This window comes from Myxocyprinus asiaticus, chromosome 43 (assembly GCF_019703515.2).
Source record: "Myxocyprinus asiaticus isolate MX2 ecotype Aquarium Trade chromosome 43, UBuf_Myxa_2, whole genome shotgun sequence".
Classification (NCBI taxonomy): domain Eukaryota; kingdom Metazoa; phylum Chordata; class Actinopteri; order Cypriniformes; family Catostomidae; genus Myxocyprinus; species Myxocyprinus asiaticus.
The window spans coordinates 26,236,027-26,256,496 of record NC_059386.1 but is presented as its reverse complement, the minus strand read 5'-3'; the positions used below and the strand labels follow the sequence as shown (position 1 = coordinate 26,256,496).

Here is a 20,470-nt window from a genome sequence, read left to right as displayed (position 1 = left end):
AGATTACAAGGAGGCATTTTGGAGCAGGGCTGGGACTAAACTCTGCAGGGATGCAGCCCTCCAGGAACTGAATTTGACACCCATGGTTTAGAAGTTCAAAAGTATGGGTGAGGGAGAAATACTGGCAAATGTGACATTTTAAAACTCATAGAAAGTAGGAATAAGTAAATCAAAACACTCTAAAAAGGTTTAAATCTATTTTGATCTATTCCTTAAAACAAATGTAAAACAAATATATTTTTATTTTTTATTTTATTTTTTTATCATCTCCCTTTCATTATCACCCATAAACGTTAGCTGGTGACGTCTGACTGTGGAACATGAGCAAGCAGAGGACAGGCACTGGGGGCATTAATAATTATGATGATGATGATAAAGAAGCCTGTGATCTACCTATTGCAGTCAGAAGTTAATAAATGGTCAGGCCGATTAGTCTACATGCTAACTGCAATACATGGCAGAATTCAACTTTCAACTTAGTGTTTTCAAATCTGAGGTATATCCTGTCAGATTTTGTTTAATGTTAACCAAGACATAATTCAGTGCATCTGATCTAACTGTATTTGCTTGATGAGAAAATAAACTATTTTCTGTAACAGATTGCCTGACTTGGTTAAAAATGTGGAGTTATTCTACATTTGAACATATTCTGTTTTCCTAATAAGGAGGCACTGTCCCTGTTTTTCATGTTTTTTTCTTATATATAATAATAGCTACATTACTCAAACATGGGTTGTTTGCATTCAGGAGGCATGATTAAAAGTCATCGAGAACACATTGCTTTTCTCTTGACCTTATTCACATATGCGATCTTGAGGTAATCAAAAAGAACTAGAAGTAATCTGATTACATTACTTTATTATAGAGGTAACTGGATTAAGTTACTGATTACATTTTACCAAGTAATCTGTATTTGTAACGGATTGCATTTAAAAAGTAACCCTCCCAACCCTGGCCACTGTACATGCTTAGTATATGCTGTCTTATCAAAGTCATTTTTATTGCAAAGTTTTCAACAATGTATTTATTCTGGCAGTGCTCACAGTAGCAGATCTTTCAGGGACAAAACTGTACACTTACCGCTGCAACAGGTACAAGTATCTCTACAAAGAGTCCAGCCAGAGAGTGTTTAATATCCTTATCTTTCACCTCCAAGAAGTATTGGGCACACTCCTGTAAATATACAACAACAAAAGTATTTTTTTTTTAAACGCACAGAGAGAGCTTTCTATTTATCTTTGTAGTTCGAACGTTTTGTAGTGAAAATAAAGTACAACATTTGAATAATTGCTGTTTTGTGTACCTGCATAAATTGAAAGGAGGCTTCGAAATCTTCCACCGGGTACATCTTAATGCGGAAGAATTTTACCCCCATAATGAGGCTGATGGTGCTCTGGACCACATATGGGCTCTGCTCTTTCTGCCTGAGCTCCTTCAACTCTGAGATAAACTTCTTCCTCACTGCTGGAAACCTAGGGAGGTTGAGGGGGTTAATATTTATTTTACCAAAAATCAATTCCTCTTATTTTATAGTGGCTAATGAGGTTAAACAGTAAGCTGGTGCTTGTTTGTTTATATTTGAGGATTACAACTAGGGTTGCCAGGTTTACATGCTTAATTTATATCTAAATTGTATGTACTGTATGCGAACAGGTTATCCATTTTATATAAATTAAATAGAAAAATACAAAATGAATGTAATCTATACAAACGTGGTCAATTTAGTCAAAAATATTCTACCCACGGCAACAGTTTAAAAATAGAGCAATTATGTGGGAAAACAGCCGACTTGGCAACTCTGGTCTAAACCTACTAAAGTGTCTCATAGAGCATGAAGTCTGTGTGATAATCTCTGTGTTTGCTGGTAATATGACCATCTGCCAGGGGGAATATTAAAAGCACTCTACTAAATAGTGTCAAATCCTGGTAACGCCATCACTCTGCACCAGTTCACACCACATGAGATCCAAATAAGCTTTGAGATCAGTATCTATGCAATCACAAAACAAGATGCTAATAGCTTATAGCCAGACCCACACGGAATCTGTGCATGCAGAACTTTTGGCAGAATTGGAACACTTGCCATTCACAGAGTTTCTGAATTTGATCATGTTTTCAGCTGCCAATACGATTGTAGTATTTTCTGCTCTATTTAACACATTGTCATGTTTAAATCCATTTTGCAGAATTTTCCACATTTTCCTTCAAGATCAGTATAAAAAAATAAAAAAGTTTGGAGATTAAATTTGGGCCTGCTTAAGGCCACGATATACTTCTGGAGAAGTTCTTCTTCCTTCAGGGGTAAAAAGAAGTTCTAAATAGCTGAGCAACGGCATACTGTTTGCGAACATTCAGACACCCACCACACCGCTGTGGGAGGCGTTTAGTAGTACATTTAAATATTAGGATGCCCAGGATACTTAACTAATGTGACATTAAAATGTGTTATCAATGACTTTATGCCTATGAGTAGAATTCCCTCTAGATCAGTAAAAGATGCTTTTTAACCACTCGATGATTTAAAGTAATATATATGCAATAAAAAATTCACTTTAGAGAATTTGAGTAGATTTGATTCCTCTTGTAGACTAATTAAACAAAACAAAAAAAATCACATGACATGGTCTTGCATGCCGGTGTGTTCATAATAAATACTGACTGAGAAATGTAAACGAAGTAGTAGGTGCAGCTTTAGGTCACACCTACCGATGACGTGGACCAATGGCAGCAAAAAGTTGTTTAGCTGCTGATTAGAAGTTTTCCTAAAAGTTTGAGAAGGGTATAGCTGCAGGCATATCTCCAAAAATGGGCGTGAGCTCTAAAGCGCCATTAAAGATATAGGGAGCACCTAACCTAACCCTTTTCCTTAACCTTAACCCTTTTGGAGTTGGCACAACCCCTTTTAGAGTAACTCCACACTCTTTTGGAGACCCCACCCCCATTTGGAGGTCTCTGGTCAACAGCTACACCTACTTGAAAAGTTTGCCTAGAGCTGGTTACGATCCACCGAAATGAATGCAAAAACACCTTTTTGGCCAGTTTTTGTTTTAAATGACGTCATACCCTCACATATATAAAATGACGTTCTTCGATTTTGTATGAAGAATATCTGGGCCTTAATGGACTGGTGCTTACTTATACACCAACTAAAGAGTGGAAAACATGAAATTTGGGTGATATTCTTTGTGTTTTTGCTTGTAATGTGACCATCTGCCAGGGGGTAAATTAAAAGCACTCTTCTAAATAGTGTAAAATCCTGGTATCACCTTCAGCCTAAACCAGTTCACACCACATGAAATCTGAATGAGTTTGGAATCCCAAAAAAGGAGATAATTACCTATGCAATCACAAAAAAAGACACCCATGATTGTAGCTGGAGACTAATATAGTGCTAAACCAGGGTAAGATGTTTGCTTGTATACATGTGTGTTAAGGAGTTCTTGTGTTCTTGTAAGTTTGCTCTGCCTGGGCTGACAGAGGGAGAGTTCTTCAACCCTAAATTTAGAAAGGCATCTGGAGAGGGAAAGGGAGGGATCTTTATCCTTCTCTCTCTGCAAGGTGCGATGTTTGTCTTAGGTGAGCTACAAATGAACTAAGAATTAAAGAAACTTTGTGTATTTGTACTGTTGACATGCACTGTACACACTGTTTGAATGATGAATTATTCTATTTATTTTGTCTTAGGTTTAAAAGCACAGACAATCACATACCCAACATTTTACACAGACTAAAAAACAATAAGCTGGATAACCATGGCACTCTTATTAATTAAAAAGCCTTTATTATTGCATGGCTTAATACAAAAGGTAAAACAGCCCTGCTACCTTTCCTGATTGAAATACTTATATGGTAATCACCTTGTATTTTAAGAGTAGAAGGATTACAGTTGTGCCTTGATTTAAAATGTTTAGCCATAGAATACTCTTCATTACCCCAATATAGAAAACCTTACACTGTGGACATTCCAACCTGTAGATAACATGAGTATCTTTACAATTAATGAAGTGTTTGATAGAATAAACCTTATTTGTTTTTCCATCTAGAAAAGTTTGTACTACATTGTACTACAAATTTGTACTACAATATTGCAATGATTGCATCTATGGCATTTAAATCAACCCTTAGGTTTATCCCCTAACCAATGATTTTCAAGAAACGATGTACTTATCTGTCACCTAAGGTAGTGCTTTTCTTAAAAATTATCATTGGAAGATCTGAGAATGTATCTCTCAAAAAATCATCACTCTGTATAATGCCCCAATTTTTTCAGATAATCCGTTTGACTTTCAGCCATCGTGCTATATTGTTGTAACGGGGTAAAGGTGGGCAAGGAGGAGGTGGGAACCGGCTGAACAGTCAACGTAACTTTTAATATCATAAATGAACACACACACATAGCGGCCGCATGTGGCCTCCAGCTCATCTTTATCCCCTCCTGGCTGATTAGCCCGATTCAGGGCCTAACGTGTGTCCTCACGGCCCGGGCCCACCCTCCTCCTCGTCACACTCATCCATCACCCGACTCAGGCTGGGAAAACCCCCGGCATGACATACTCTCCCCCACTTCCTGGAGTGGGGGGTGTTGCCCTTCTGGCCGTGCCTGCCAGCGGGTCTTCCCCACCTTCTAGGGCCCTGGGAGAGACGAGGGGAGGGAAAGAGCAAGGCGGAGCGACAGAGAGAGAGAGAGAGAGGAGAGAGAGAAAACTGGCTCGCCGGTCCCCGGACACGCCGTCGCCTGGTCCTCAGCCAGTCCTCCGACCTCTGGCGGACGACAGCTCGCTCCTCCCCGGCAGACGGCAGTGAGTGCTCCGACCCCTGGCGGACGGAACGGCTCCTCCCCTTTCTCGGCAGACAACAGCGGTTCCTTCGACTCTCGGCAGCCGGCTGCGACCCCTCCATCCCCAGGCAGACGGTTGCGGCTGCTCCCCTGGCGGATGGCAGCGGTGAGGACTCTGCGACAGTGCTTTCCTCCTCCTTCCCGGGTTTCGGCACCAATGTAACGGGGTAAAGGTGGGCAAGGAGGAGGCGTGTACCAGCTGAACAGTTAACATAACTTTTAATATCATAAATGAACTTAAATCAACTTAAACACAAACACATAGACACACACACAGCGGCCGCATGTGGCTCTCTCTCTCTCGAACTGGGGTCTCCGGCTTGTCTTTATCCCCTCCCAGCTGAATAGCCCGATTCAGGGCTGGGCATCTGTCCTCACGGCCAGGCCCCACACTCCTCCTTGTCACACTCCTCCATTGCCCGACTCAGGCCGGGGAAACCCCTGGTATGACATACTTCCTAGAGTGAGGGGGTGTTGCCAGGTCTTCCCCGCCTTCTGGAGTGCTGGGAGAGGGGAGGGGAGAGGGAAAGAGTGAGGCGGAGCGACAGAGAGAGAGAGAGGAGAGAGAAAACTGGCTTGCCGGTCACCGGACATGCCGTCGCCTGGTCCTCAGCCACTCTTCTGACCTCTGGCGGACGACAGCTCGCTCCTCCCCTGGTGGACGGTAGTGAGTCCTCCGACCCCTGGCGGACGGAACGGCTCCTCCCCTTTCTCCGCGGATGACAGCAGTTCCTCCGAATCTCGGCGGCCGGCAGCGGAGCTGGCATATTTAATGTGGCTTTTATGCTACATTTTATCTTCACATAGAATTTGGAGGCCTCCTTACAGCAGCCTTACTTCCACTCAACTTCAACAGATACATGTACTCACTTTGAGACTTACATGCAACTTTCAGACTTCCTTATTATAAGAACAGCCTCAAAGACATTTTTTACACTATTAAAAATGGAAATAGGCTATTACTGTCAGGACTGGTCCCCTCATACTGATAGGGAAAGACTCCATCTTTTTGTGACACTGATGAAGCTCCCTGTGAACATGACTAGACATCTCGTCTATCAGAGTAATGGCCTACCATTAGTGCCTCATCTAACACTAGATACTCTGTCACAGGAAGAAAAATACCACCATCATTTTGAGCTCAAAACCAGGTCGCTGACTTAAGTTTTAGTGAGGTGGGAATAGCCAAACAGACTTATTGCGAGTTCACATTTTCATGTGGAATACCGAAAGAACTGGCTGTATGTACAGTACCCTTGACTGTGATTGGCAGGGCTAGATGTTTAGTCATGCAATATTTGACTTTTAGTGAGGTCAGACAAACAACATGAAAAAATCCTTGAAAGTTGTTGCATTGCACCTTGTTAGGACACATTGTGGCACTGAACAATTTACCTGGACTGGGACACGACACCGACCACCTCTGCATACAGATCAGCCACTATGTGCATGTTGGTAGTGTTGGGCCCAAGGTACCTGCAGGACACATAAATGTCATCATTCATTCATGTCTGGGGCTCTACTGTAAAATCCAATCACACTTAACTACACTTACATTACTCCATGCAATTATACTTGATTTATACTAGTATAACTGAGAATTAAAATTATGCAAATTGCTTATTAGGCAGACTTACTCATGCACACACATGCATGATCATAATTGCTTATGCCAGTGCTGTAAATAATTAAAATTGATTGTTACCCCTCTTTGTACTTGAAGTGTTTGAATGCCAGGTTAATGACTTCCTGAATGAGGCCATCCAGAAGAGGGTGGAGAGGGATCTACAAAGTAAGAGAGACAGAGACATGGTAAGTGATAGTACAGTATATAGTATGCTATAAACCTTTGTGTTGAAGTTATCAAGGAAGGTTGTCAGTTTTGTGGGTATGTCAAGTCATAGCCTACCTGTTTTAAAACCTCAATAAGCACCAGTGAGAATATGAAATCTATAGCTAAATCCCTCCTTTCCATCAGATAATCTTTCTGTTGTTCATCACTGAGAGAGAGAGAGAGAGAGAGAGAGAGAGTGGGGAGAAATTCAGTAAATCCCATCTTGATGCACAATCACTGATTGCTGAAATCAGTTATATACTGTATAACATTCTTCTGAAGTTTGATCCATGAGAGCTTCTGAAAACCAGAATCTGTATTTGATTCTGAAGCACAAATGAAATAAAACCCAAATGCCAATGGTTTATTATTTGACTACGGTCCCCTGACATGAGATAGCACCATATCAATGCAGAGGTATTTCTACCTTGCTTGTACTAATGTATATGGTAAATTTCCTATCAGAATATCAGATTTCATTCTCTGGTACCTCTAGAATGCGAGTATAAAGTGTTTTTTTTCCCCACATAATTTTGTTTTTGCATCAACTACAAACTAAACAAAATAATACTAGTTTTGTACCATATTTTAATGTTTTTTTTTTTTTTTTTTTTTTTGTCTTTTGTGAAAGTGTATGTTTAACTATATGTTTTTATTAGGGATAGGAAATGTAACAAGTTAATTTCTGCGACTAATAGTTGACAGTTTAAAAATTAGCGCAAAATTTCTGAAAATACACTGTTTCCCCCCACTTCCTGTGGCTACAATTGGAATATATACATTTCCTCGATATACACTTGGCTTGACTGCACATTCTAGCAAAGAAACTAATTGTGTGGAGCATTGCACGCTTATTTATTACGTGCAACGGCAACGCATGTCCTGGGCATAATATACACGGGAGCGGATTTACTGTATGGAGACTGAAGACTTCACCCGCAAGCAGTGAGCCAGGTGTGGGAAAGTTACGGGCAAGCTTGAAAACGCTCACTCACTGTCATCTTAACCAGTGTCAAAAACGAAACTATGCAAGAAACACAGGGTGTGCGATAGAGACTGAACAGCAGCCAGAGAAAATAATAGTTTTGAGATTTTAAACTTCAGCGAATTAAACTTCAAAAAAAAATGTTTTACTGTATACTGTATCTGTATGTATAATGTCTTGTAATGCACTGGTAATATACTCTTAAGTTTCTCTTGCCAGTAAAGCATGATATGAATTGAATCTTCCTATTTGATCTTAATATTAAAATAGTCCGCTGGAAAACACCAGAAGATTTTGCTTTTAATTACAGACAGTCCACTGATTTTTTGGCATGTAAACATACACTTGAATTAAAGATGTTTACCTTTAAAAAAATCTGCAAAAAATGGAATATTTGAACATATATAAATAATTAAAATAAGTTCTTTGAGTAAATATATTTCTCATTATATTTTAATGTTTGTTTTAATGTACCATGATTAATTGCGAATGACAGAAAACTGTGCAAATAAATTAGTTAAAATGTTCTGATCCATTCTCAGCTCTAGTTGTCACTGTATATAAACTTTCAGTCAATAGTAACCGCTCGGATGGATTCCGCAGTTTGTTAGACTGATTCAAACTGATAACTGATAAATCGGTAACTCATGACTTTGTGAGTCATTCTGAGCAATTCATTAAAAAACAGCTCTTCGTTCATTAATTTGTATTTCCGATTACATTGGTCATGCTATAAATTTGTTTTACAGCCAATAAAGACAGCACAATAGAAAAATGTGCTATTATTGTCTTTGTATTATTATTCAAACTGCAAACTTACAACTCACACAAAATGATCCCTGGCAAAAGTAAGATTAAAACTATTTTATTTAAATATGTTTAACTTTAAGCATAAAATAGTTCAATTAATGCAAAAGCAAATATAATTGTATAATATTGTATGTTTAAAACTAATACATTTTGTTTATTTAGTTTTAAAAGTTTATACTCCTCATTAATTGTAATTAAATACTTCTCATTTAAACTGAATTTATAATATGTGCACCATTAAAGATCACTAATTTCAATTTAATGGAAATTTGTTATTCAATTGAAATGCGTACATTTTAAAAACAGAATGAAATATTCTTTTGAGTGCTGTAGACAGTGCTATTACTGTATAGCTGCACAGGAAACACCAGTATATCCTCATATGTCTTGGCCAAACAACAGCTGAAATCACTTGTGTAAAATAACAATTTAAAGAAAGAAAGTGTTTTATGGGACTCATTTTTAAAATACATACAGTAATGTCATAGCATTTCCAGCATTATTATGACAACAGGCTTAAAGGAATATTCTGGTTTCAATACAAGTTAGCTCAATCAACAGTATTTGCGGCATAGTGTTGATTACCACAACAAATAATTTCAACTTGTCCCTTCTTTTCTTTAAAAAACCCTAAAAGTAAGCAAAAATCTAAGTTACAATGAGGCACTTAAAATGAAAGTGAATGGGGCCAATCTGTAAGCATGAAAATACTCACCGTTTCAAAAGTATAGCCACAAGACATAAACAAAATGCATGTAAACATGGTTTAGTGTGAAAAAATCGATTAATAATGTTTTCTGTGTAAAGTTATATCCAATTTTACAACTTCGTTGCCATGATGAAGTAATGCCATAAACCCTAAAACGACCATAAAAACAACAGAAGAATTAATTTAAGTGCTTTTATAAAGTTTTATAAGTGCCTTGATTTTTTTTATTGATTTTTTTTAAATGGAGGGATGACTCTAAATAAATTTTTGTGGTAATCAACATAATTCCACAAATGCTGTCGATTGAACTTAACTTGGATTGAACCCGGAATATTCCTTAAAAATATCCCCAAGAAGAACATTCAGTGCATGCTGTAAATCTAGTTAGTGTAGCTGTTCGAAAACAGCACATCATCACAGCCCTACAGCTATTACTGGCCTAATATCAGATGAATTGCAACATAGATGACTGCACAGTGCAGCCTGGACCGCTGCTGAAGAACTCTGATTAGAGATTGTATTTCATCATATGAAGGCGAGGCTTCCTGGTGATAGCCATCAATCATAAGATTTCATCCACACCACTAGATACACTAACACACACAAATGCACACTTGCACAACTAAACAGAATACCATTAACACAGTTATGCAAGAGACATTAAATCAGATTATACTGACAGACTTATGGCAATGAGATCAGCAGTCACTTGGCTCCTGTGTGCTCTAGTTTTAGCTCAGGAATACACTACAGGATACACTATTTAGGGTTAGGGTTAGAGTTAACAAACCATAATTGTGTAATAGATACCTAATGAACAGGCCTCATTTTCTTAGCCAGTATTTTTGTCTTGTTTTCAAAAAGACACAAAATGACACACAACAATCACTTAAAGTTAAGCAAAAACATTGTGGCTTAACATTACATATAATAAAAGAGTTTCAAAGTGTTGAGGGAGTTAGACATTAGACATTAAATGGGAGCATTATTTTGTGTTAATGAGGCCACACACTCCTTACGGCATTCCAGTTATTGCAGTTCTGATTTTCAGAGTGAAAGTAAAACTGACAGTGTTGAACGAGTTCCAAAAGAGTTGCTTTAGAATTGTGACTCTGAGGAAGAGAATCTGCAGTAGGTAAAGGGAACTCACTTTTTGGACTTGGTATTTGCGCGTGGGCGGTACTCATGGGACTCGTCTTCCAAACCGTTCTGTCTTTTATACCAGTCAAACAGCGTCCTCAGAATGGAGGGAAGACAGTACTCAGCAAGAGAGCTCATAGTGCTGATCAGCTGTAGAAATATTAGAAGAAAACATATCAAACTGGTCATTGACTTCTTAGCATTGATTTTTCACAGGAGCTAATTCTAAAGCAATGGATGCAAAGAGGTTTAACTGAGATTGCGTTCGGAATGGAATATTAATGTGCTGACACACAACGTATTGTATTAGACTGTAACTGACAAATGCATGTGAAATTATATTATAGGTGGAATTGGGATCATCAGAAAACAGACAGAATTGAGATCCAGGGAGGGATGTGGTTGTACAGAATGGGCTAAAACCAAACAGAGAGAGGGAGGGGTGTGTGGGCAGAAGCGGCCTGGTATTCCCCGCACCCATCATGAGATGTTCATAGCTCTGTCCCTCATAGCATACACACACATTCACACTGCTTAAAAATTCAGTACAGTGGGGTAAATTGGGGACAGCACAGCACCAGCTATAGGAGTGCTATTCTTAGAGTCTGACTGATGATGCCAAAAATTAATCTACAAATAGACATGAGCAGGAAAGATTGGACTGTAATGGAGCAGACTAGACTATTTTACAGTGGCCGAGAGGTGCACAACACAACCAAATTAGCAAAGCAAACAAAAGCTGAAAACACAACCGAAATAAGCCACAACACGACAAAATTAATAAGATACAACACAACAAAATTATCATAAAAGAAATAGTTATAAAAATGCTGTACTTATTTGTCCAGTGCTCTGGCCAATACCTGGTTGGGTTTCTACCAGAACTCAATGCACATAGCTTCATCAACATTTTCTCAAATCCATACTGGGCAATGATGCGAAAATGACGTCACAGTGCCTGCAGCTATTGCATACCGGCAGCTCTTATAAGGTGACCTGCTCCTGCGAAAATGGGCTGTATGCAGGCTGTAGCCCCCGTTTGGACAGGGAAGCGCTCAGTTCCTGGTCAACGCTCTTTTGTGATGCATTGACCGAGGAACTCTTGTAGTGACTTGCAGTGGGACGAGCAGATCTCTGCATCTTCCAAGCAGCCTCATGATCTCTCATGCATTGAGTGAGACTGCCACATGACTTAAAATACAGTGGCCAAAATTTGTTTATTTTCTGTTTATTTCGCTGTGCTGTGGCTTAATTTCGTTGTGTTGTTGTGGCTTATTTCCGTTGTGTTGTGGCTTTATTTTGTTGTGTTGTGGCTTATTTCTCTGTGTTTTCGGCTTTTATTTGTTTGCTAATTTGGGTGTGTTGTGCACTTCTAGGCCAACATACTGTTTCTTCTTTTTGTCATTCTTTCACATCATCATTGTATTATTTCATAAAATCAAGAGTGATCGACTGGATTTAAAGGGTAAGAAGCTTATTAGCAGCATGCAAGTTTTAAATGTCAGGGAGGATATAGAAATGCACCTGATCTTACCTGATCAAACTGTGGGTCTTCTCCTCTTTGTAGAGATTTGGTGAGGGGCTTTTCCTGCAGAAAATCAAAGAGAATTTATGAGGTTTAGATTAACGGCTGCAGATTCCCAGCTGGAAAACAATCTTTCTTTTGTAATTCATGAACTTAAAAAGCCCTGATAACTACGGATGTCATAAAATATAAATATATCGATTACTGATCAGCACGTAATTTTATGTATATATTTTTGGTATTACACTGAGCCAACATTTAAATTAGAAACGTAATTTGCATGCTTTAAAATTCACTCAATTGGCCATCTGTTTAATAGTGTGGCGTATTAGCGTTGGGAAACCACAAGAGAGTGATATAATATTTACTGAAGCCGGGTCATAGAGGACGAGCTGATGTGGCGAAGCAGAAGGCAGTCCAAAGTTACAAAGGTTTTTGTCCTTCAAAAATGAAGAAAGTTCAAGAATGAGTTTGCAGGTTAGTGTATGAAACTGGTGTAACTGCGCAAACTGAACGATTAGAAATGGCGAGGTTTATTATGAAATTTCTCTGTATGTACCCTTGAATAGGTCATTCTTTCAAGCTGTCAAACCAACAAACGACATACTTGTAACTGAAAATACATTGTGTAGGCAATATGAAAGATACATATAAACAATATATCATCCAGCAATGGCTAGAGTAAATAATCCCTGTCCTTTGATAATGATTTGGGTCGAATTTAATGGAAAACTATGAGAGTTGCGCTCCGTGGCACTGCAGAATTTTGACGCTGGCATTGGCGGTGTGTGCATACCTTTGTAGAAAATAATTGTTACGACTTTTAGAATGAACCATGTCATCTGCCAGACGTGTCCGGTGCGCGACCCCCTTTAATTTACCCTGCTGCTTTCACCTTACCAAAGTTGTGTTGAGAAATATGAATCAAGTATATGAAGCCTACTGATAACCCAAAAATGAATTTTTTTTATAATTTACTCAACCTCATTTTGTTCCAAATCCATATAACGTTCTTTCTTCAATGGAACATGAAACAAAATAGGCTAAATGTTAGCCTCAGTCACTATTCACTTTCACTGCATTTTTTCACTACATTTAACGTTTTGCCTAACATCTGTTTTTGTGTTTCACTGAAGTAAGAACATCATACGGGTTCAGAACAACATAAGAATGAGTAAATTATGACACAAGTAAGTGTGATCTCTTTAAATATTTTGACTACTGGTAATTTGATCATGCTGTCAGCTAACGATAAGAGCGTAGTACTCTCAGTTCGGTTTAAAACTGTTTACCATGATTAAGCAAAGCAATTCTGCAGATTCTGTTTTGGCCTGCCTATAACACATGCACTCATTAAAGCATTATCAGTGACTCAAAGAGGCTGCAGCAATCAGTGAAGATTCTTATACTGATTCCTATTGCTAATAACAATTGTAATCCTCTGAAGTATATCACAAAGACAGCTGTCATGTACATGTAGAGCAGGCGTGGGAAAGTGGGCCATGGAGCCAAAAGAACAACTTAACTAAGGCTGGGTCTGGAGGTCACATTAAGTGATTAACCCCTGTAACACACAGACACACTCACGGACACATGCACACACACATTAGCATACGCACAGCCACACAGTGGCTGAAGAGAGTGTACAGGGTCAGATGAAAGAAGAGCTAGGATTCTACAAACAGGTTGGACATAGATCTCTAGGTCAAGAGTGTCTTGTGTTTGCTTGCATCCTGCATCTTAAGGTAATGACTTTCTTGAATTGTTGAACTTTATGTCCCTTAGCCTTTATCTACGGCTTTACTGCAATGTTTGGCTTTGTTATGAAAAACAACAGATCTAATGCTATCAAGAAGATCAATACATTTAGGGATGGACAGAAGCCGATACTGTTTGATGAGTCTGGTGACGTAGTTCTGCTTTTTGTTTATGTCGTGTAGCTGGGTAAATCTAGCGAACATAAATAAAAAAATAAAAAAAATTGTTTCTTTAAGTACATTTTTATCACTGTATTTTGTGTCAAATTAACATGACATTAAAAACTAGTCAAAACTGTGAGGTTTCATATATAGCTGCTGAGGAGTTGACAGTAAATTTGAGATCTTTTTGCTTCTGAGTGCCGTAATCCATCTCCTTCTTTTGGAAAGTCACCTGGCAGATGTTAGGAAAACAGCTGAAAACGCCTTTGTGCAACTGTGATACAAATAACTGAAAAGCAAAGTAATTTCTCTGAACTTCTTCTGAAAAAACTCAACACTGATGATTGTTAACAAAACTGATTAAATTGTGTAAAGCATGGATTGGTCGTGCAGGGATTAAGCACAGAGATATTAGCGTAATGGGTGTGCTGAGAGATTTAACTGCTTCCTGTTAGGACTGTGAGCTGACGAAACCCATTCCTGTCCACTTAAATCCCCACTCTTTCATAATGGAATTACATTGGTACAGAGAGACCCGGCAACCTGAGCTACTGCGGCAAAAACAGACACAATATCTCACGGCTATTAGGGGAGTTTGAAGATATTTTCTGTATTAATGTTTGATATGCCTCCCAGCTGAAGCAATTACATATAAAAGCCACAGCTGAGTCATTAATAACTTGTGTGACAGGGCTGTTAGATATCTCCTCTCCACTGACTAATTGATTTAGACAGCATACTGTACTCTTCCTGTTTTTCTAGACTACTCAACAAACTGTACTAGAGAATCAGTAAAAAAACAAACAAGGAAAAGCCTCAAACAAAACTCTGTCTTGTTGTGACTGTTTTTAATAGCAGCTAAACATTATTTTCTTGCATCTGAGTTCAGATGTGTATCTCAGAAGATCTGAATGTAAATGCTTTAGATAATTCATTTTCAGGAGATAATAAACCTAGCCTTGCATAGGAAGTGTTCTAGCCGACATACCACCACTTTCATACATTTTCAGTTGAACAGGAAGTATCTTACCAGTGGTTCTGCCATGATGATGCGGATCTTACGTTCAGACAGGGTGGTGAAGTTGGCGAACAAGCTCTTGAGGACATACTCGCCCGGTTTGCTCTCGGGGTCCACAGTAACTGGCATTGTGGCAACGGGACCTTTCCTTTCGCCCGGAGCGTTGCTCACTTGGGGGAGCGGGCGCTTTCCTACGGGGGATGCTGGTAAAAAACAAAAATACAGTCTCAATGCAACAGTTTGATCATTTTTAAATCTGTAGATGCTACGAACTTTCGTGGCTGAGGACGAGTCAACTGTTGCGCTAATCACTGGGGACATGGTTTAGTGGGCAGTACACATTTGAATCCTGCTAGGGTCATTTCCCCAAAAAGTGGGTACGGTATATCAAATGCTTTGAGTGTATCTGTCTTTTAGAACCTTTAACCTTGAGAGGTAGACGGTGAGAAGAATAATGTCTCAGCTTCGTAAGTGTCACAAGTGTTCTGTTGTTACATAAGAGTCTTCATGTACTCCCGGCATCAGAGCCACAGAAGACACAGTGGACAAGTTTTGTTTTTGAAGCAAATGTGCCCCAAAACATACCAAAATTCGTGTATGTTTGTGCAAATCATTTTACACCGGACTGCTTTGTGAATGAGGGTCAATATAAAGCAGGATTTTCCAAAAATGTGATTCTCAAGCATGGATCAGTACCAACTGTTCGTGTTCCAGCTTGTAAGTATCTTCCTGAAGATGTAAGTATCGCACTTTATATTTTGTGAATGTTTGCAAATCGCCTTTCTGAATGTGCTTGTTAGCTGATTCCACGGCTAATGCAGCTAAAGTTACCATTGTCTCTGATTGTACTCACGGAGACCAGAGCTATGTCCGGCGGGGAGCAACAGCTCATTTGCATTTAAAGAGACACACACGAAAACAGCGTGTTTTTGATTCCACCCAAAAAGAGGCATTTACAACATGGTATAATAAATGATCCGTGGGGTTTTTTGAGCTGAAACTTCGCAGACACATTCTGGTGACACCTGAGACTTATATTACATCTTGTAAAAAGGGCAATAATAAGTCTCCTTTAATATTAGGGAAGGGGCAATGTATCCAATTTTGAAATATCACAAACCAAAATAAATGACAAACCATACTGAGACAAAATCAACATTTTGAAATTTACAACATTGTTTTCTGTTCATGTGATCATAAATGAAATGAACTGTCAAGCATCAAGATCTCTCTGTGGCTTTTTTCTACACTATTTACAGGGTTTTACACAAGGCCCTTGAAGTGCTTTTAAAGTGCTTGAATTTAGCTTTTAGAAGTGTAATTACTAGAATACCTGGAAAATCTTCTTGATTCTCCTTTTTTTCTCAATGTTCTCTAAGTCCTTGTGGTGGCGTAGTGACTCAATCCGGGTGGCGGAGGACAAATCTCAGTTGCCTCCGCGTCTGAGACCATCACTCCGCGCATCTTATCACGTGGCTTGTTGAGCGCGTTATTGCGAAGACGAAGCACGTGTGGAGGCTTCACGCTATTCTCCGCGGCATCCACGCACAACACACCACACGCCCCACCGAGAGCGAGAACCACATTATGGGGACCATGAGGAGGTTACCCCATGTGACTCTACCCTCCCTAGCAACCGGGCCAATTTGGCTGCTTATGAGACCTGGTTGGAGACACTTAGCACACCCTGGATTCGAACTCGCGACTCCAGGGGTGGTAGTCGATTGAATAATGTCATTAAATAGTCTCACTGTTCTTTACAGTCAGTTGTTAAAACTAAAGTAAAAAGAAACATAAATTCTAATAACACATAGAACGGATGTGGTAAAAAAAAAACTGAGACTCTTCTCTCGTTAATGTCTGCTGGACTGAAACTTTAAAACTAGTCTCATAGAATGAACGTTACAATAACTACATTTCTGTAAACTGAGTTTTACATGCCGCTTTAAAAATTTTGCTGCAGTTTCCTGGTGAAACTAACACTAGAAGTGCTACAACAACACTGGAGTACTTTTTATTTACTTTTGCACAATTCACAGGCACTATGGCTGTTTATAACTTTATAAATGCTTATTTTTCACTCTATTACTCACACCCTGCTATGTTATTATATCAAAACACTTTAACTCATAATTTGAAAAATGATTCATTTTAATGCTAGTATTCCAGACCCCCTACATTACACACTTATTCCAACATGATTAGCTTGCACAGTAGCTCACCTGATGGTGTAAATATGCTTTTAATGCAGAATTTGCTTTCAAAACACTATCGGCTAGGTTTAGGTGTTTATTTGTTTTGTTCACCTCTCATTGATTTTTTTTAACACTATTGGTTAGGTTTATGTTAACGTTTTAGGTTAGGAAGGTACGTTTTCTTATTGAAACATCCATCTCATATTCACCTTACAAACCTTCACTGATTATTTCACTCGTTTTTGGTTTAGCGAAAAATTTAATGAAGCACGCAATTTTGGTTTGCAAAAACATTACCATTGTCATGTAAATTTCATAAGATCAGGCTGGAAACTTTTCTGTGACGCTTACTGAACAGCCTCTATTCTTCCAGTACCATTTTAGCGCTTATTATACAAATGAATGTAAACTCAATGTAAATACTTGTAAACTGTACACATTATCATATCATTATTATACATGCAATTTCATGACAACATTAATTGTTAGAATATAGAATTTTTACATTTTTAAAAAGCTAAAATGTGCTTATAATAATAAAGACATACAGATTATTACAATAATAAAATAAATTTCACATACTATATATGTACTGTATATGTATATATACATGCATATTTTTATTTCATAGCAAAAAAAAAATATGTCCCTGAGCTAGGAAGGGATAAAAACAAGTACAGCTGTCCCTTGCATGTTATAGACGAGTTCTGATTGCAACACATATTTTCAGGACATGCTCTGTTCAGTTATACTGCCTGTCATGCACCTGATCAGCTTGAATGTTGCCAGCTATTTTTGAAGGTTCATTTCTTTGTAAACTTTGTGATCTCTCTTAAAGAGAAACTCTTATTTGAAATTTGAGCATTTATTTTGTGTACTTGAGAACTTAATTCTGATGAGAAATTATAATGTGCATTTTGTTCAAACATTTTCCTAAAAAATAAACACAATTTTCTGTCATTCTTTGTCATTTAAGTGTTGTCATATCTAATCTGGATTATATTGAATCGTGAACCTCATATCACACATCAAACCGAATCGAGAGATAACTATATCGTCCCACCCCTAGTCAATGTAAAATGTCAGCATTGAGGCTTGAGTCAATGCCTCAGAAATCTACATGATCCATTCAGCAAGAGCTGGAGCAGCTGGTATTTTCATTTTTGGTATGATCATGTCATTGCTCCCAAAGGGGAAGGGGGGATCTGTCGGCTGGCCAGGGCTGGGGGAGCCCACGTCATGTGGCTGCAGGGGCTTCTAGCATGTGCTCCTCTTAGAATAGACCCCTGCAACCTCACAAGTCACAAGCTACAAACTGCATGGAAAAACACAATCTTCAGCCAACTGATATGATAACAGCAGTATACGTAGTTTAACAGTGCAAACATTTTCATAACTTTAAAACATATAAAATGTGATGAGTGGATTTGTTTTTTAGAGAAAGCACTAAAATAAGCACTTTATAGCTCAGACAAATAACATGTCCGAAAACTCTTTTCCCAACATACAGATGTCAGGTTAAAATGTACACGAAAGTACAAGGGAAAGTGTGTATTTTAGGTGCTTTGACAAGTCAGCATTTCTTCAGTTTTTAAAGATCTTAATCACCTTTCAACTTTTTCTAAATGTGCAAATAAACTATTGTTTTAGTTAACATGAGGTTGTGGAAACAACAAGCATTATAATAATAATATATTATATTTGTATATAGAGCTATACAAGATCATAAAATGTTGTTTAAAATAGTTGGATGAAGAAAGTGTCACACAGCAGAACACTAATGACAATGCTTAAAATCTTATGTCAATTACTCACATAACTATGTGTAATTTTTATTTAAAATAAAAAAAAATCAATGAAAACAAAGTTGGCCAGAACATGTATATAAATAAATATAAACAAATATAAATATATTGAAAATAAAATAAACATACCTGTTAAAGTGTAGAACTTTGCAGATGTTTTGCAGATTAATTGCTCATATTTTCACTCTATGTGAGTTTGTTGCATCTTTATATCTGCAGTGATTCAATTCCTCCCCCAGATTATTCTTGAAAAAAGTGAAAAGCCCAATGCTTTGACAAGCGCTGTTTCTGCTTTCCTTTAAACAAAGTAAGCCTCAGAGACTCAAATAGCCTCAAAGTAATATTTTTCTTGAGTTATTTTCTGCATTTTTATCAGGCGTGAGTATTATTCAGCAAGTCGCACTTCAACTTCCACTAATGCTTTGCGGTATGAATAAATTATGCAAATATTAAATATGCTGCTGTTATTGTATTTGTTGTCATTTGTTTTTATTCAGAGCTCATCTTATACTTAATATGTTGTCTTTGGTTGTCACCTTTATTGTGATTTGTATATCAAATAATGAGTTCCACCCGAGGTACGGAGTTAATGTGCTTATAAGGAAATGTGCTACGATGTCAAAGTAATTTCAAAATAAAAGTCATATCAGTTTTATCAAATAAAAGCCATTGTATTGGCTTTGCCTTACAATGTTTTTTGAATATTCACTCTGTAATGGGGTCTGCGTGGGCATGTTGGAGCCCAGGGTGGCTGCATATATCGCCTGTAGGACAGGATGGTACTTGTGCAGCTCTGGGCTGACCCAAATTACCCAGCGGCCCACTGGGAAAACACCCGGTGCTCCAGACGGCCAGTCCACCCCTGGGTGCAGCTATTTAAATTGTGGCAATTAGCTTAAAATGAGGATAAGAATCCACAGTCTAGGCCATTAAATGGGCCCCTCTTGAACTTGTATGTGTGGGTGGTAATTTAAGACAAACAGCATCAAAAGCCGATAATTCCTCCACAAAATGAATATGACATTTTTCCTTGCTTAAATCACTATGTTGTCAACATGAGTGGTGCTTGCCCACGCAAAACTGGCTGCCCTGGTTCTAGGGTGCTATGTGTGGTTGCCAGGTCATTGTTATGTGGTTGCTAGTGTGTTTGCTTACAAAAAAGTCTCTCCCAAAGTCTCTGATATTCTGGTCCCTAGATATGGCAGGAGTCCTTCCTTCAATGTAAGTCTATCTTTCACCACTTTTCTTATCCACCAGGCAGAAAATGCAGGCTAAGTCTGATCGCTTAGAAAAGTAACAAGAACACACCACTCCTCAAAGGGCCACATGAACACACCAGGCTGATACTTCACGATTTAAAAATTTACCAGGTCAACAAAATTAGTTGCAGCCCTCATTACCTGCCAAGTTTAAATTTCACACCCTGTTAACAGGAGTTCATGACCCCGACAGCATGTTTCACTGCTTAGGTCAAGGGTAGGAAAACCGGAGCAACAAATACTTCAGTACGCTAATGACATGAGATACAAACCACCTGGACAGAAACCCAGTTATCTAGCAAGTCACCTACCATCAAAAGAGACCGAAACACACATCAGTAGCAAATTGATTCATGTTCTATTTAAAATCACTACATATGGTCGGCTTGACAGTCATCTGCAGATAACATTAACTTCAACATTATTTATGGACA

At 38.4% G+C, this 20,470-nt stretch overlaps 1 protein-coding gene across 5 annotated transcripts in view; it reads right to left on the bottom strand.

Moving 5' to 3' along the window:
- Positions 1 to 20,470, bottom strand: part of LOC127433501 (protein furry homolog) — a 94,695-nt gene that overhangs the window by 49,358 nt on the left and 24,867 nt on the right. For all 5 annotated transcript variants that reach the window (XM_051685460.1, XM_051685462.1, XM_051685464.1 and 2 more), the window contains exons 2-9: positions 14,790 to 14,980; positions 11,850 to 11,903; positions 10,326 to 10,465; positions 6,747 to 6,837; positions 6,543 to 6,622; positions 6,233 to 6,313; positions 1,304 to 1,472; positions 1,081 to 1,173 (exon numbers count right to left, since the gene is read on the bottom strand). In XM_051685460.1, coding sequence (XP_051541420.1) covers positions 1,081 to 1,173; positions 1,304 to 1,472; positions 6,233 to 6,313; positions 6,543 to 6,622; positions 6,747 to 6,837; positions 10,326 to 10,465; positions 11,850 to 11,903; positions 14,790 to 14,980 — 899 coding nt within the window. The remainder of the gene's footprint in view (positions 1 to 1,080; positions 1,174 to 1,303; positions 1,473 to 6,232; positions 6,314 to 6,542; positions 6,623 to 6,746; positions 6,838 to 10,325; positions 10,466 to 11,849; positions 11,904 to 14,789; positions 14,981 to 20,470) is intronic.